The 17560-nt window shown below is 32.9% G+C and overlaps 1 protein-coding gene and 1 pseudogene across 2 annotated transcripts; both read right to left on the reverse strand.

Moving 5' to 3' along the window:
- Positions 1-2128: 2128 nt before the first annotated feature.
- On the reverse strand, positions 2129-10215 carry LOC123899854 (ribulose bisphosphate carboxylase/oxygenase activase, chloroplastic-like). 2 transcript variants are annotated; one of them, XM_045951099.1, is made up of 13 exons: positions 9856-10215; positions 9667-9752; positions 9567-9576; positions 7930-8022; positions 7732-7794; positions 7283-7396; positions 6956-7017; positions 5428-5482; positions 5052-5253; positions 4663-4769; positions 3992-4047; positions 2702-2794; positions 2129-2504 (listed from the first exon to the last, which is right to left on the reverse strand). In XM_045951099.1, the coding sequence occupies exons 1-13, from the start codon at positions 10148-10150 to the stop codon at positions 2397-2399; spliced, it is 1344 nt and encodes a 447-aa protein (XP_045807055.1). In that variant the 5' UTR covers positions 10151-10215; the 3' UTR covers positions 2129-2396. The 2 variants fall into 2 exon arrangements, with proteins under 2 accessions (XP_045807055.1, XP_045807056.1); XM_045951100.1 differs by lacking the exon at positions 7930-8022.
- Positions 10216-13668: 3453 nt separating this feature from the next.
- On the reverse strand, positions 13669-15629 carry LOC123896703 (annotated as a pseudogene).
- Between the last annotated feature and the right edge of the window lie 1931 nt (positions 15630-17560).

The following is a 17560-nucleotide window of genomic DNA, read 5'->3' on the forward strand; positions in this document are numbered from 1 at the left end:
TAGCTGTTACTTCATACTTAGCTTTTTAGCACACTTCTAATCATCTTAATTTGTAACATTTCTTTGAACTTGAATAAAGATTATTACTGCTTAGATTCATATGTATTTCAATATTCAATAGTTTTGCAAAATAAAATAGGGTTTCAGGTGAAAAAGAAATAAACAAACTTGTGTTTTATTGAGGTGTTCCTATTTTCTTGTTTTTACAACAAAGACTAAGAAATTCCGTTTTATGAGTAGTAATATACTCAACCAACTTAGTCAATAAAAGTTAGAGTTATTTGATTGAGATTAACCGTTCAGATTTTAACGATAGAATTTTTATATTTGTAAATAACATGTCTCATTCATGTTAGTCGTTGTTTGGATGCCAAGAGCTGAAGAAAGACTCGTGTGACACACACAGGTGTGAGTCTACGTGAAGGGTTCAGATTTTAACGGCATTCATGGAGCTAATTTTGCATAGCTTCCACCCAATAGTCCATGTGTTATTGCTAGATAATGCATGGAGCTCACTTTGCATAGCTTTCACCCAACAGTCATGCTTAGAAGCTTCAGCGTAGTTGTTAGGCTCATTATCACTGAGAAGGGATAAACAGAATGTGGAATAAGAAGGGGAAAGATGATTATGACTGATGAATTTATTGATGGGATAAGGTGTCTTGTGAACTACATTATTGCAGTGGTAATCCACAAGGTGTGATGGTGGTCTTTTAGGTCTAGTGGATTGTCTGAGAGGGGTTGGTTGATCATGACTAGGTGTAGTGTCATGATTAGATTCAGTTATATCAATAGAATTAGGATTAGTGTGATCCATTCATTGATCAACACTAACTGGTTCAGGAATAGAAAGACATTGATTGAGATTAACGGTTCAGATTTTAACGATAGAATTTTTATATTTTACAAAATTAGAACTGCATTAAAATTTAATTTGTGTGAATTTCATCTTACAATTTTGAGAGCAACTTACTAGACTGTACTTGATGTTTTGATCTAGGGTGGTTTGTCTAGTAAGTACTAGTACTTCTAGTCAAAGTACTTATAAATCTACTCAGACTCGGAAGGGATTCGCAGACTATATTTATAGATTCATGATGACCAAAATTGTATTTAAGGTTTTGACAACCAAAAAATAGATTTCAAGACCAAATGAGTCTGATTCCTAATAGGAATTGGTGACCGAACTCTACATTATCGAGACTCATTCCTCTGAAAAACCAGAAGGTTAACATAAAAAAATTGAATTTTGTTTCACACAATAATTGTCACTCTTATATTTGTTTCACACCAATTAAATTTTGATTTTATTGTTTTTATCAAATTATCATTGTTCAACATAATATAAAAATTGATCTTACCAAATTTGAAAGATTTTGGATGGTAAAACGTCCCGTCTGAACAATGGTTGTGAAAATAAAGATGGTGTACTCGCAAGACACTCTAATAGCAAGTTACTATTTGTGTAAATTCGAAGTGAGTGGTTTTAAAGTAAAGAATAATACCTGAGCTCTTTGCGCAAATATAAAGCCTCCGATGTGAGTCACAGTCATCATTGTGAAAATGGATATGATGACCTAAATATGACCGTCAGAATAACCGCCTAACATTAAACGTCAATAATCCTATTATGGAAGGATGGATGAAAACGTACATAGATAAGTGGTGACCCTAAAGGAATCCAAAGACACGTTGGAATGATACCCTTATTAGTTAGTTATACATTTGTTTGTTTGGTTGTTTTTTCTTAGTGCTTTTGTTCAACTTGAATTGTGACTCTTATATATTATCACCAACCATAAAGTGAGGATGAGGAAATGCATTCTCTTTTTTGTGAAGTGAACAATTTTAGTTTAAAGTGTAAAGTTAGTATTATCAATCACCGATTAACAAATTAAATGTGTTAATTACAAATAATCCGTATATCACAACAAAAATAACTTAAAACAATGTACGGAAGACATCCCAAAAGTAAAATTCAGTGTGGTATATATATGAAGATATATTAGATGGTATATATTCAACTATCCATACAAAGAAACATATTGGAGCATCAATCATAACTTTTAGGTCCTGTTTGGAGGGAGGGGTAGAGTTTAAAAAACATGGAAGAAATGTTTAAGCAGGGTGAGAGGATGACAAAAATCAATCAGAATTTATTGAGTAATTATTTGTGCAATTCTGCATGCATGCAACATAAGATTACAGTCCATATATCATTGCACTATTGTTCGATAGTATTTCACTCATTTCTTTCATCATATTATATCCAGATAAATAACACAAAATAAGAAAATGAAGAGAAGCATTCTGTTCGAAAGTGGACCTTAGCAAAGGTAGCAACTTCACAATCATAATTCTTGAGGACATGCACTTGAGAATCAACATCCTTTATATTAGTCTTCTATGTTCTTCATGTATTCCTTTGAAAGTTTAGTTTCCATTATCAACTGTTGTTCTTTGAGCAGAGAATAACCCGACTCAAGTAAAGATTCGGTCGTTTGCTGTCCAACCAAATACAAAAGCAAGCAGCTGAATCAATATTTGTATATAAACAATATTTCAACTTATAAATTAGCTGAATCAATATTTCATCAATATTAATTTGGTTAGCAGGAAACAGCTAATTACTATCAGTTAGCTTACTACAACAGGACACATAATAAGAACCGAACAACAAAAAAAATGGCCGACTATTTACCTCTGGAGGAATAAATACAGGAAGATTCTGGTCCTTTCTTCTTTTGAGAAAGTTGGATGCAAAATTTTCAGCGCCTCCAATATCATCAACCCACTACAATCCATCACAAGTTTGTATGTCATTAGAAACAATCTTTGTGGAGAAAAAGTAAATGTGGATATCATGGAAATATAATGGCGGCTGTCAAATTCCACTGTCGAAATATTTATTGCTACTTATGTTGCATAGTTGTATCAATCAAACTTTACTACTGTGGAAACACATCCCCTTGGTTATTATAAACAAATATTAAAATGCAAGGTAACATAAATTTACACATTCAGGGTTCTCTCTCTAGATCATTTATCTTTATATGATATTAGAGCCTTTTATGATCAAATGGCGTTCAATTTTTTATGCTTCAAATTTTCGCAACTAAACCAACTTTCATGACAATGTACTCAATGGGCATGTGCATTTTCATGCTTCAAATCTTTTCTTTAATGAGAGGGGTGTCTTATATGATATAAACTGTTCTAGATCAAGGAATCTTGTCGATTTTTACCCTGTTGAGAAAACCATGGACCACAATGTCAAATGTCTACTTGGACAGAGAAAGCCACAATCAAACACCAGCAGTACCAAGGACTTTAAGCAACTTGAACTAGTTCATTGGCACTAAACCTGCCGATTCCTTTTGGCATACTGCATAGTTGATTGATACTCCAGTACAGTACTCCACATGCAGAGAGATCAGAGAGCTCACAATTTTGTCTATAACTAATACTAGAAAAAGGATATTGCATTCATACAAGTTGAGGGTTGGTTCACACCCTAGATCTTTTTTCTTGACAATCACGACACCGATTGGGCAATCATCGACTGGTTAACTCAAAAGCCATTACAAAAGGGAGTAGTAGACAAATGTTGTGGTATTAATTTGTCTATGCAAGTAATTCTAACAGATTGTTGCTTACATTTCCGATAGGATTTTAAGTTCATAATAAGGAACTGACATGGGATTCTTTTGAAGTAACTTTTGTTCCACTCCTACACCCTACAAAAGTATCTCAGGTGATGATGGATGATGAATAATTTCTACAGTGCAAACTGTAAGAGTCACATAATAAGAGATTTTGTCTCAATATCTTTTATTCCCTTTCTCCTCTTTGGTTGTCTTAGTTAATTGAAAAACTACCATTAATATTTAACTGGACAGTAACTGTAATAAAAAATAAGAATTTTTTCATATGGAAATGGAAAGTCAGATAGATCAGTAAGATATTAATGTAAACTCGGGTATCTGCATACCTTTAAAATAGATCTGTCATATGTACGTGATCTTAAAGCTCCATAAAAGTCCAATGCTGCCAGTATCAAAATAACAGTGCGTTTGTTTAAGTTTTGGAATTCACGATTACAAATGTTTTAGAATGTTTGTTTAAACTTAAAATACAAACACACAAACACACATGAAAAAGAAAACAGGTTTCTGCTTATTTTGAGAAACTACTTACTGAGTAGCTTTTGACAAAAAGCAATAATTGAAATTATTTCAAAAGAAAAGAGCTTTTTCTAAACAGCCAAGCTAGAAATAGTTTCTGATTTACGTACATAGAAAATATTTAAAAGTTATAGTTGTTAACACAACATTAAAATCACTTTAAAAAATCAAAACAATGGGCTCTAAATGAGAAAGACCTGATATCTCAGTACACATTTGGTAAACAAGGAAAATAAGTTATTTAAAGAATGAAAGTGATAAAAGAAGGGTACTCTACAGGCAACATCAGTCACAAATAATAAGCATAGAATAAAATAGGCAGAATGAAATATAAATAAATAAATAAGCAACGGAAACAATTTATATTGTAATACTTATTTATACTGAAGAATAAGATATACTTTCTTACTAATCATGTTTTAACAACAAATTAGATAAATAGAATTTGTATGGACCTACATAGCATACAAATAAGTACCTTGATTAGGAAAAGTGTTCACAATTTTTTCAACTTCATCCTTAGATATACCATCTTTCTCATACATTCTGTGAACAATATTCACTATATCTTCACGGTTAGGCTGCCTGTTCACATTAACAGACAACAACATTTTAGGTGACATAGTTTACCTAGTTTCATGAAATCAGATACTTCAGAATCATTACATTAGCAATGCGTTATATGAGGTAATTATGCTAAAATATAGCTTTTGTCAATCACATCAATCATGAAAATTAATCCCACAATACTATGTAAAATTTCAACTAAAACCTTTTATCCAACTACGCACATGGAAAAAACTACTGTAACTAGAATTCATGAATGTCAAGTATATTAATCTTAGAATAAGACAGTAGACAATATACCAATAAAATTTATCCATCCTTCCATCTCGTATCAGTGGAGCATAAATAGTTGAAAGATCATTCCCTGTTACAATGATTGGAATTCTGTGTGTGATATCTGATTCTCGCCAATCTTGACCAACACTAACTCTTGTAGGATTGTCACACAGATTCATAAGAGTCCCAACAACAATTTGGTTGTTGACAGTCATTTGAGTAGTCCCTGTATTAAAAACGGAAATGTTTGTTCAGTAAGGGTTAACCAAGCAACTGAAACACTAGGAGACGCAATGGAACACACGTGAACACACAAACTACAGTTTATGAACAAAAAAAGGGATATGGAATAAAAATTGCAAATAATCATTTTCTTCTGTCGAATCAAATGTTAGCTTACCGAATCTACCCAGGCCAGCATCAATATCATTGATCATTAAACAGCTCATCTTTCCCTGTATCAGGAAAACAAATCTAGACTTCTTCAGCAGATTAAGGAAATATTGCTCTATAGGTAAAACGGATTTGCGCAATTTTAAAGTATTTCATCCACAGTAGAATGGGAGCATTGGACACATCAACCTTCAGTATATCAAAATTTAGTGTTTTTAATAGACATTAGACCAGTCAAAGATGCAGGATAGGAGGTTAGGCATTCCTTTCTTTGTAAATTGAATTCTATTTACAATAAATATAACTTAGTATGTTAGTGTTGAGTTTCAAGATCTCTGATGCCTTGAGACTCCATGTTTTGGTAAATCCAAACACTCCATGAGTTGAAGAAAATTACAATGGTATCAACTACTGTTACTCTAAGTCAGCAAACAATGTCTGTGCAATGTCCTTCTACATCATCCATCACAATTCTCTGATGATATCATATGAAAAAGAGACGATAGCCATTCCAAGAATTTAGACAATTGATCTGTATAAGGAAATATATTTGATAAAAACAGTTCAAGGCAAAGGTGTGTTGAGGAAGATTCCTAATACATTAACAGAACTTGATACCATAAAAGAAAGCCATGAGAAATGCATGTGATATGACTGATATCACTTCAAATGAAACACGGAGAATTCTAGGTTGTCATGCCTTTGGTATGATCCTTTAAAGGGAAGTTCTTTAACAACTTTTGTACTAAACTGTCGTACACTTTCTGCAATCGCGCAACTTTTGACAAGTAAAGATAACATCAGCGTCCATTCGTGTTAGTTGCTTCTCAACACTCAAATTCAAAAGAATTGGATGTGTCTAACATATTTCAGTCTTATAAGCTCTATGAATAGAAGCAGAAAAGTCTCTGCATCCTTCCTTTAACCCTTTTCTATGTTTTCAGATTCTAGTTTTGTAGAACTAATGAAACTAACAAGGCTAGTAGAAGATACAGACTGCATAGAAAACTTGATTTCCAAAATCTATGTATGTGCAATCATCTGACTTTTATTAGACGATACTTCCATCTAAAGCCTTTGAGATTATATTTTGAAAAAAATGTTACCATTTTAAAAAATTCTTAGAAACACAATTCAACCTCCTTCAGTTAATTTTTTTTATGTTTTTCAGTAGTATGCAAATACTAAATGTTACTAAATAAACAATAGATCGGCAAATAAAGCAGGAAAAGGGAGGATGGTTAAAAACCATAGGCAGAAAAAACGTAGTATGCAAAATGATTTTTGGGTGATCAATATCAAAAGCCTCCATTAGCTTAAACCGAGGCACAAATACTTTCTTCAAAATGGTTCACATTTGCATTATTTTCTGAATACAACATAGGCAATGCAAAGTCAAGAAGATATCATAATGTTCAATTTATTTGGATGAATGAAATGTTATCTAATCCCAAGGAAAAAATGTATAACTAATCACATAAATTAACATAAAAACATCAAAATCAAGACATACTGAAAAGTTTAAAACTCCTAACTTGATTCTGGACCACTTGAGATGCTGTTCTATAGCGTTGACGAATCAATCTTCCTGGCTCTCCTATTAATGGAAATTAGTAGGATGATGCATTTCTATCAGCTACACATATATTGTGTATGCAAAAATATGTAAATTAAACTTAAAGAAACTGTAGAGGAGGGCATAATTAAACTCATTCTAATGTTAAAAAAAAGGGAAAATAAATATTAAATAAAAAATCAGAATAATGCCATCAATCTTTTCTGGCGTGAGATGCAATAATTAATTAGCATCAAAATGTTATTATGTAATGAAAGAACTATGTTTATAAAAGCAAACAGCTTACCAGCATTTTCTGATTCTAATTCCCCTGCAGACATAATTACAGGTTCGACTCCCATGGCTCGAAATATAAGTTCTGTTTGAAATGTTTTTCCTTGCCCTTTACCTCCCCAAATACCTGGAAGAAAGTGAAAATTGAAATCAACTTTTAAAACTTGTCGACATGCATTTAGATTATACATGAAGCCTGAAAATTCTTCGCAGCATATCTTTATTCAGTTTTTTGGTCTGATTAAATATGAAATTACATTCAATGTGAAAATCAATATCATATTTAGGACTAAGACACACACTATTTTTTTTCTCAATATATCTCTCTAACAACAGGTGAGAAGGAACCTTACAAGTACAAATTAATGAAAAAAACAATCGAAAATGAATCCCTGGCCATTATTAATTTACTTTACATATGGTTTTAGATAAGCTACCCGAAAATTGGTTCATAAATTATACCTAGAATTAAAGGAACCTTAGCATTGAGGAGATGAGTAATGTAGTTCTTGACAATGTGACATGCTGCATTGGCAAAAAAGAAGTTACAATAATGCAAATTATATATTAGTAAAAGGGAAACCTGTTATACAGAGTTCCAAATCCCAAAAAGGGTTGAATCCACCCATTGCAGGTCAATTGTAGGCAGCCTTGCCCTGCCTTGCAATTGCGCTAGACTAGTTCTGCCTGCCACTCGAACATGTGACCTCGTAGTCACATAGGAGAAACTCCAACCATTTTGCCGAGGCTCCCCTTGGGATCATATACACACAAGTAAGTAGCATTCTAAATTTGAATATACTAAATACTACAGTAGTTTAGGCACACAAACACAGAATCATCAGAAATGTTTTATGAAAGCAAATCATTTTGAATTGGAAGGGTGTCACACCCTAATTTTGTCCAACCCATTTTTCATACACACTTTCCATCCCATTTTTTTTTCCTTCATTTTTTCCATATATTCCCACATTCCATTATTTTATTATTATTTCAAATTAAAAAAAAAAAAAATAGTTTCTTTTGTTACGCATAACAACAACAACAACACATAAACTAAGAACAACTCGAAACAAGTAAAATAAGAACAAGTTTAACAAGAAGTTTTTTTTTTTTTTTTTTGTGATTAATTTGATGTACAAAAACTCTTTTTAAAAAAGAAAAAAAACTTGAGTGAAAAAGGAGGAACTGAAGTATGACTTTGTCACCCCGGGTGATTCGAGTTACTGACGTATGACTCGTATCTTGGATCATTCTCATTCTCAAACACTAAAAAACAATCCCGTTAATATTTTCTTTTGATTTTCTTAAATCAACCTAAAACGACTTAAATTAAATAGAATGAAAAGGGGAAAACTGACGTATTACTTTTTCTCCCCGGATGGTTCAAGGTCCCGACGTAGACTCGTATCTCATATTATTCTCATTCTCGAACACTCTTAAAAGTCACTCAACACTCGCAAACCTTGTCTCTGCCCTTGCGCGCAGTAAAAGTAAAGCTCTTTTCATAAACCGTGTGACGTTTTTGTCCGTTCTCCGTAACAGAAACAACGCTTAAGCCTCCACGGTGCGAGCATACAAGCAGCGTTTAAATACGAGAATGCGACATTCTCTGTAAAAGAAACAATGCTTAAGCCTCCGAAGTGCAAGCATACAAGCGGCGTTTAAATACGAGAATGCGACTTAGACGCCATTCGTCTAAAAGTAACCAACCCATAAACATTTTTTACCCTAAACTACGAAGTCTTGAGTTTCCCATTGCACCTGGGAATACATAGGAGCAGAATTTAACATCTTGTGAGACATAATTATCAAAAACAAACTTTTTTCCCATAACTATTAAATAAGAAACAAATATTTAAGCAATTAATTTAATTCACATTAAAGCAGACAAACATCTTCCCTCTAAAACGTTCCCATTGAATACTATAGATGTGAGGGGTGCTAATATCTTCCCCTCACATAACCAACACCAACTCCTGAATCTATCTAATGGTTCTCAGACCATTCTTTTCTCAAGGTTTTCTCGATATTTACCTTTCCCTTTTTTTGGATAAATAAAATTCGGCGGCGAATCTGTTTTTGTTCTTCTATTGTTTTACGCTCGGGGTTCATTTTTTTCGCGTCGCGACAACGGGGTAGGGAACAATATATAAAGTGATTGCCAATGCATTTTGCAGAACACCATGACAAATACTAGCAGTTACAATGACTTGTACAACGATAGAAAAATAAATAAGTTTTTACCAAGGTTTGTTCTTAGTGTATGAAAATGAGTTGTTGAGAATGGGACTTACCAATTTTGTCCTGTGAAAAGAACAAATTAGTGAAAACAAGTAAGTAAGGAACTAACAAAAGTAGAAATTATAGGCATAATGATAATCAGGAGTAATTTACCATGAAAAGAGGGGCGATGTAATAATCGCCTTGAAGGTATTCAAAGGATCTGGTAACTTTCTGACGATAATCAAACACAATGTCCGCTGCAGTATATATATATACACCACACACATATTACATTATAATTAAAATAATAATAATAATATATATATATATATATAAGAGAGTGATGATAATAATAATTACAGTCTTTGCCGAGAAAATTGCCGACAAAAACATCATCAATGATGCCGGCACGCTGACCAACGGCGATGTTCATGTTATCAGCTTCTTTGCCGAGACTGTACAGATAATCTTTTCCATCACCATCCTTGGCTTCCCATGAAGACTGCTTTGACAACTTCTTGTTCTTATTGTTGTTGTTATCTTCATCACGATTATTAGTATTAATACTGTTACTGCAGCAACGAACACAGAATTGCGGTTTCAATGAAAGGTTGGGAGTTGGAAGAACCCATAACGGTAGTAACAGCTTCGCCATCTCATCTCATCACTTCTTTCCATTGCCCGCCACATAACATAATATCCATTCACACTCAATCCAAAAAATCACTTCCACTCATTATCTTTTCTCTATTTTATTTTATTTTATTTTATTTTATTTTTCTTTATTTTTTCATGTTAATAATTAGAGTTTAATTGTGGTGGACAGACAGTGCAAACCACTTTGCACACTCATCCAATAGTATTATGCCACATCATTTACTCTTAAAATATATTTTTGATTTAAAAAAATCTAAAATCACCATAATAGTTCCCACATTCACTTTTTCCAGGCTTGACGATGTGCATCTCTCTCTTCTGCATCCTTCATCATCTATTCATTCAAGAGTTTCTATAATTTTGATTTAAAAATTAATAACAAGTGTCGGAATTTGAGATTGAGAGTAGTATTGAAGGGAAACTACTTTACTGATACTGTCGACGAAGTTCGAACACGATTTCGTCGGAATTTGAGATTGAGAGTAGTATTAATAACAAGTAGTTTTTCCAGTCTTGACGATGTGCATCTTTCTCTTCTGTTGATAACTGCCGTGGAAGAAGAATCTGGAAGTTTGGCCAAGACCACAAATGCTTACCAGGTCAATCAATCACGCCTTCAATTACTTGGTTTCTTTAATTTTATATTTTTTAATTTGGATTTATTCAATTCAAATACAATTCCTCTGACCCATTGTTATCCTGCGATTAAGTTCTTTTGTAAGACATGACCAAATCCTTGAATTTTTATTTAAAATCCATGGGAAACGGATCCTTGAATCAAATATAGTGTTAAAAATTGGTTCGAGTTTGATTCTTTTTCTTTTCTTTTCTACCATTTCATAGTATTTCAACTTCACCACTATATTTGATACACAAAAATGATTGATTACAAGTACAACAATGGCTCAAGCATGCCTTTTATAGGCTTGGAAAATAATTAGACTTCTAATTCTTATACTTGTTAACCAAAATTAATAGCTAAGCTTGTATTGGAGGTTAAAATAATATCATGGAGAATTCTTAGAGCCCGGTCCAAAGGGTTTGTTTGCGACTTAAATTTGCGGTGTACAAAACCACGAGAATGTATTCGAGTAGCCTGATAGTGGCCTAAATATAATGTTAGTGCATGTTGTGCTTTATTCCATATTTTGAGATTTTGTTATCTGTCTGCTGGTATTGCTTCTATTCATAATGCAGGTGTTGAGACTGTTCTAGATAGGTCTGTTGTGTGTTCTTTCTTGTATATATTCCCTGTTCTTAGTCGTATCCCATAATGTCTCTGTCCAGCAGTCTCGGAACGGAAGCAATTTTGTTTCTGAAGTCCGAGAGTTATTTTGTGAAAAGACACCGAGATTCTAAGGCGCTATATATTAGGAATGCTGCTGCAAGTGCAATATTGCAGGGGTGAGTTTTGGGCCATTCCTTCAGCATAGTTCTCCATGTGTTTTTTGGATTGCATTCCATGGACTGGTGTGACTTAGTTCCAAAGCCTCTTTGAATATCTATGTGTTGCTGAGCTGTTTCTTTACATTAATAAACTTTTGCCTTTTCAAAAAAATAGCTAAGATAAAAGCAAAGATTAAAAACGGTGCTGGACATTATAAAATGATGCCTTTTCAATGTTTGTTGATACAAGATGCTTTTCGAATGGATACATTGGTTGGGGACTGTCTATACACAATCAGGTTGGTGAAACCATTTTTAGCGCTTGCAAAAGAGAGAGCATTTCTGTCGAACCTATCATGGCTGCAAATTGCTATTGATCAAGGTTTTTCCCTAGTCTCTATTAGCTCTTATGCAATAAATGTTGTACAATGTATTACCAAGAGGGCCACCTTTGCATCAATTATATATCAATTATATATCAATGTTTCAAAATGACATTTCTAACTTAATACTATAATTAGCAATATATTCAATTATATATCAATGTTGTGGACTAGGACAAGTAACAATGTTCTGTCTTTTCTTCTTTTGCAAAAGACTTATCTAGCTTTTTGATCTAACAAGTAACAATGTAATGACTTTTCTTCTTGCACCATTATGCAGGCACTTGTGCACAAGTTTTGTGTGCAAGAAATGATATACAATCAGTCAGTTGAGATTATTATATATACTTTCATGGAAGTTTGATAATGAGATGTTTGCTAAAGAAGAGAATAGAACACGTGTGGATACAAGGCAGATGAATATGATCGGTAGCTATGGACATATTCCCTCAATCTTTTCTAAGAGCACTTTGACAGTTTGATCCCAAATTTGAATATGAGATGGAAGAGAATGAATATCTAGAGAAGCCCGAGACTTCAACTTATGCACCTCTCATCTAGACAACTATTGTCCACCATTTTTTTATTTACTTTTTATCAACTTGTCAATGTACCATGTAAAAGGTTGTGTTTGACAATGGGAACATGCACTATATTGTCTGCCAACTATTTATAATCACTTTCACATTGCAAATATAAAAGTGATATACTTTTGAATTGTTTATGGTTTGTGAAAATAAAAGTGATATACTTTTGAATTGTGTTGATTGTATTTTACTCTTTTTCCATTTTATTTTTTGAAAAGGCAAAGTAAAAATATATTAGATAAATGAGGCATAAGATAAGCCAAAGTCAATACAAGTCATAAATATTAGAACACCCAAATACAAGCCCAAGCAGAATTTTGACTAACATTAATACACCTAACATCCACTACAAGTTGGCTATCACCTAGCACCAAATACACACCACAACTGCTCCACACTTTGATTGATAGCTGAATGCAAAACAGAATCAAATTGAAGCACCAAAATTCCATACAGCCCCTATAACTTGCAGAACGGAATTGCTCAAATAAAACCTGGCTTGGGCAAAGCAAAATTCAAAGCTCTCTTAGAAATAATTAGACTTTTATTAATAATGTGTAGTTTCGGCATGACCACACTCATGTCATACACTTCATGAATACACCATCAACACATGAAGACAAAACAGAACCAACTGTCATAACTATTTAAAATTAAAAGAAAATTAAGATTTATATGAAACCAAATCCATTGAAAGAAATAGACATGAATACCAGAACAAATTGTTGAGACCGTTATATATAAATCCTAACTAAGTAGTACAAAGTATCATGACATTGACTACAAATATTAAATTAAACTAAAAAACAATAATATAAATCCTATAATCTAGAGTAAAGCCAAGTTGCAAACTATGAGCTAACAACTCCTGCATCATGAATCATGTGATCTTGTTGAAACTTGTTAATGTACTTTCCATATTCCTACAACATACAATTGTAACAATAATATTGTTAGGATCAAAATAATAATTATATAGCATTGCCAACAAAATAATACTTATACTTAATATCAATACCTCTTAATCAGCCAAACTAGAAGCTTTAACCTTGGAATTTGAAAGTTGACCATTAATGATATCAGACCTAAAAGACATTGGTTTGTCACTAAATCAACTTAACATGGTAAAATAAAAATAAAAAATCAAATTTATTGCACAATTACTTGTAACATGTATTTTTAAGATACCTTCCATGTTTTAAACTTGGACATTTAACTTTTGTATGGCCTTTTTCCTTGCAATAACCACAATTGTATGAACCTTTTTTGGACAATTCCAAGCTACTTTTCGTTCGCAAAGTGCGTGGACGACCTTTAGATGCTGCAAATGGAGGATCACACAAATTTATGGTCTGATTGTTAGAGGCATTAGGCATAACTTCAAATGTCGAATCAACACTCTCTTTAGTTGTTTCTTCAACATCCAATAGATCAAGTTCCGTGATTGCCTTTCGCAAAGCTTGAATTGCAATATCATGATGTTTTTTTGATCGCGAACCTCTTTCAGATACTTGAAGAGACTCAACCATGATACTATTAAACAATGAAGTACTTGAAGTTTTGTTGCTGCCTTCCTGAAGGTCTTCAATTGCAGTCCCTTTAATGTTTTCTTTCTTAGCATTTGTGGTCCATCGATGCAGAACATATTGAGATGGGAGAGAATAAACGTTTTCCTTTATGAATACATTTAACACATGTCTACAAAGAATACCCACAAATTCAAACATGTGACAACTACATTTTGCTTCTTTTGAAATGACATCAAAAGTCACATAATAGTTAGGTTTTTCTTTGAAAATTTCATGAATCTTGTATTTGGAAACTTCAACAGAAGATTCAACTTTCTCCGCAATAAATATTTGGGATCCAACCAACTCATCCTGAAATTTCCTAAACACTTTTCTTGTATAAATTTTTGAAGCCTCTTCTTCCATGGGATATAAAGTGCGCAACTGTGGTTTTGAATTTCTTGTCTTGACGTTCTTCTCTCTTTCCTTGTTATAACGTGCATCAAGAGCCTTATCATACTGTTTCACAAACTTGTTCAATTGAGTGCTTGAATTCAAAAAATCCTTAAAAAATTTATTCATACTTTCACTCCTTTGGGTGGTGGACATTCCAGCACAAAAGTTGTGACGTACATAGGAAGGAATCCATTTTGCACGAATGGAGTATATCTTCTTTAGCCATTGATTATCTTGCAACTCATATTTATCTATCATTGCTTCCCAATCAGATTCAAAGTCTTCAATGGTGGTAGATTGATGAATGCACTTGTAAAATTGATTTTTAAACTCACTATGTTCATGATAGATATGGTTCAAGTATTGTGGAACTTTCTTCTCAATATGCCACATACAATAATGATGATTAACATCTGGAAAAATCTTTGCAACTGCATTAGAAATAGCAGCGTCTTGATCTGTGATAATAGTTTTAGGACTAACTCCATCCATTGTTTCTAACCAAGTACTTAACAACCAAACAAAACTCTCTTCAGTTTCATCCCATAACATAGCACAACCAAATAAAATAGATTGTTGGTGATGATTCACTCCGGTGAATGGAACAAATGGCATTTTGTATTTATTTGTTAAGTATGTTGGATCAAAAGTCACCACATCACCAAAATATTTGTAAGCCATTCTAGACCTAGAATCAACCCAGAAGCAATTTGCTAATTTGTCATCTGCGTCCATTTGAAATGCGTAGAAAAACCCAGGATTCTTCAATTGACAATTCTTAAAGTATGATAACATCAACTGAGCATCTCCAGCTTCCATTTGTTTTTGTCTCTTTCCACTTAAATAATTAATAACATCTTGTTGGCTAATTCCAACATTATCAACACCACCACTCTCAGTACACAACACTGATGCTATTTGACTAGGGCCTAAACCAGAATCATCTAGCACATCAATAAGTTTTTTTTGCACCTTGGTCTTCTTTCTATGTACTCGAAGAAACTGCGAACTTCTTGGAGAAAATAGTTCATGATTATGGTCTTTCATAAATCTAGAAATAACCCACCTATCTTCCTTTTTCTTGATATACAACATAGCCTTGCATCCTACCCTTGTTTCATCATGAACTATCAGACTACCATTTTCTTTTTTCAAATTTTTTTTGGATCTGAACCCTTCCTTTGAACAAAGAATCTGTTGACCAATTACCACACCGTCTGTTCTTGATTTGGTAACGCGGCCCATGCGAAAGCTAAAACCTTTCTTCTTGGCGTAGCTTACGTAGTAATTCTTTACATCTTCAATTGATGCAAACTCCATTCCTTCAAAGGGCTCTAACACGAGCTCTGATGTTATTCTATCATTTAGGGGATCTGCATCAGTAGCACTTACATGTATTTCATCGGAGCTAATCATGGTGGTATGTTCATGCATATCTACCATCTCATGATCTGTCATTGTAGCACACACAATCCTGTTATATATGTAAATGTGTGATCAAATCAGCATCCATGCTTACCTATCAATATTTATAATTATAAAAAGTGGTTTCACTTGAAAAACAACAAAATAAAATTCTGCCATATTATACTTCCACACAAGAAATATCCACGCCTCAAGTAATGATACTCACAAGTCACAACAGCAACCCAAAGATTACAAGTCATAAATATTATCATGAAAATATTCTACTTATGTAACCATATAACTAAAACAACTAGTAGAATAGAGGTATAGAAAAGAGAGGTGAGCATTGTCAAGTTTGCACAAAAACAAAAATATAAATATTATCCTTTCACATATCAAAAGCTTACCAATTTGGAATGCAGAGGTGGTGGACGTTACAACAGATTGTAGTAGAGATGAAGATTAGTGTTGTTACAAAACCACAAACAATGGAATAGAGTTTTTTTTTTTAAGGAGGAACAATGGAAGAGAGTTGATTGCAGAGTTGGTTGTCGTGAAACTCCTAGAATGAAGGGGATGTGATTATGTTGGCCAGTTACATGACTTGTAACAAAATCATAATTAATTTTAGATTTTTTTTAAATCAAAAATATATTTTAAGAGTAAATGATGTGGCATATTACTATTGGATGAGTGTGCAAAGTGGTTTGCACTGTCTGTCCACCACAATTAAACTCTAATAATTAACCAAACAATAATTTTTTTTAAATAATATTATCTTTTTAAAAATATTATCTTATTGTTTAACCAAACAATTTTTTCATTTTATATTGATCACCCAAAAATCATTTAAAATAAGGGTTAAATATATTTTTGGTCCTTGTAGTTTTACATAATTTTCGTTTTAATCTCTGAAGTTTGTTTTCACACTTTTTAGTCCCTGATGTTTCTTCACTCAAGGTTTTTAGTCCCTACTTTTCATTCAACTTGTGCATATCATTCAAAATTTTAAATTTTTTTATGCGGTCATGTTTAGTAAATTATATGAATCTCTGTTACAAAAGTTTAATTTCTTTTAACAAGAGATGAATTAAATATGAATTTTTTAGTTTTTTGCACATAAAAATTCATAAATAATTCATCTTATGTTAAAAAAATATAAATTTTTATAGAAGATGTTCTTATAATATTATAACATAAATATCAAATATCATTCAAAATGTGAAAGTGTGCAATAGTTTGATTAAAAGTAGGGACTAAAAACCTTGAGTGAAAAAATTTCAGGGACTAAAAAATATGAAAATAAATTTCAAGGACTAAAAAGAAAATTTTGTGAAACTATAGGGACCCTTAAAATAATTACGCTCTCCTCTACGGTTTCTTTAAGTTTAATTTGCATATTTTTGTGTACACAATATGCCTGTTAGAAATGCAACATCCTACTAATTTCCATTAATAGGAGAGCCAGGAAGATTGATTCGTCAACGCTATAGAACAACATCTCAAGTAGGGGTGGTCCACCCCGTTTAAGTCCGCTTAAGAACAGGACGGGGTGGGGGCGGGCCAACTAAGGTGTATGGCCTCAAACCTCAAGTCCGTCCCATTTATTAGCGGGGTGGTGGATTAGCGGGCCGGCTCGCCTTTTTTTTTTAAATAGTTTGAATTACTACATTAATTATAA

Source organism: Trifolium pratense, linkage group LG7, assembly GCF_020283565.1.
Source record: "Trifolium pratense cultivar HEN17-A07 linkage group LG7, ARS_RC_1.1, whole genome shotgun sequence".
NCBI classification, from domain to species: domain Eukaryota; kingdom Viridiplantae; phylum Streptophyta; class Magnoliopsida; order Fabales; family Fabaceae; genus Trifolium; species Trifolium pratense.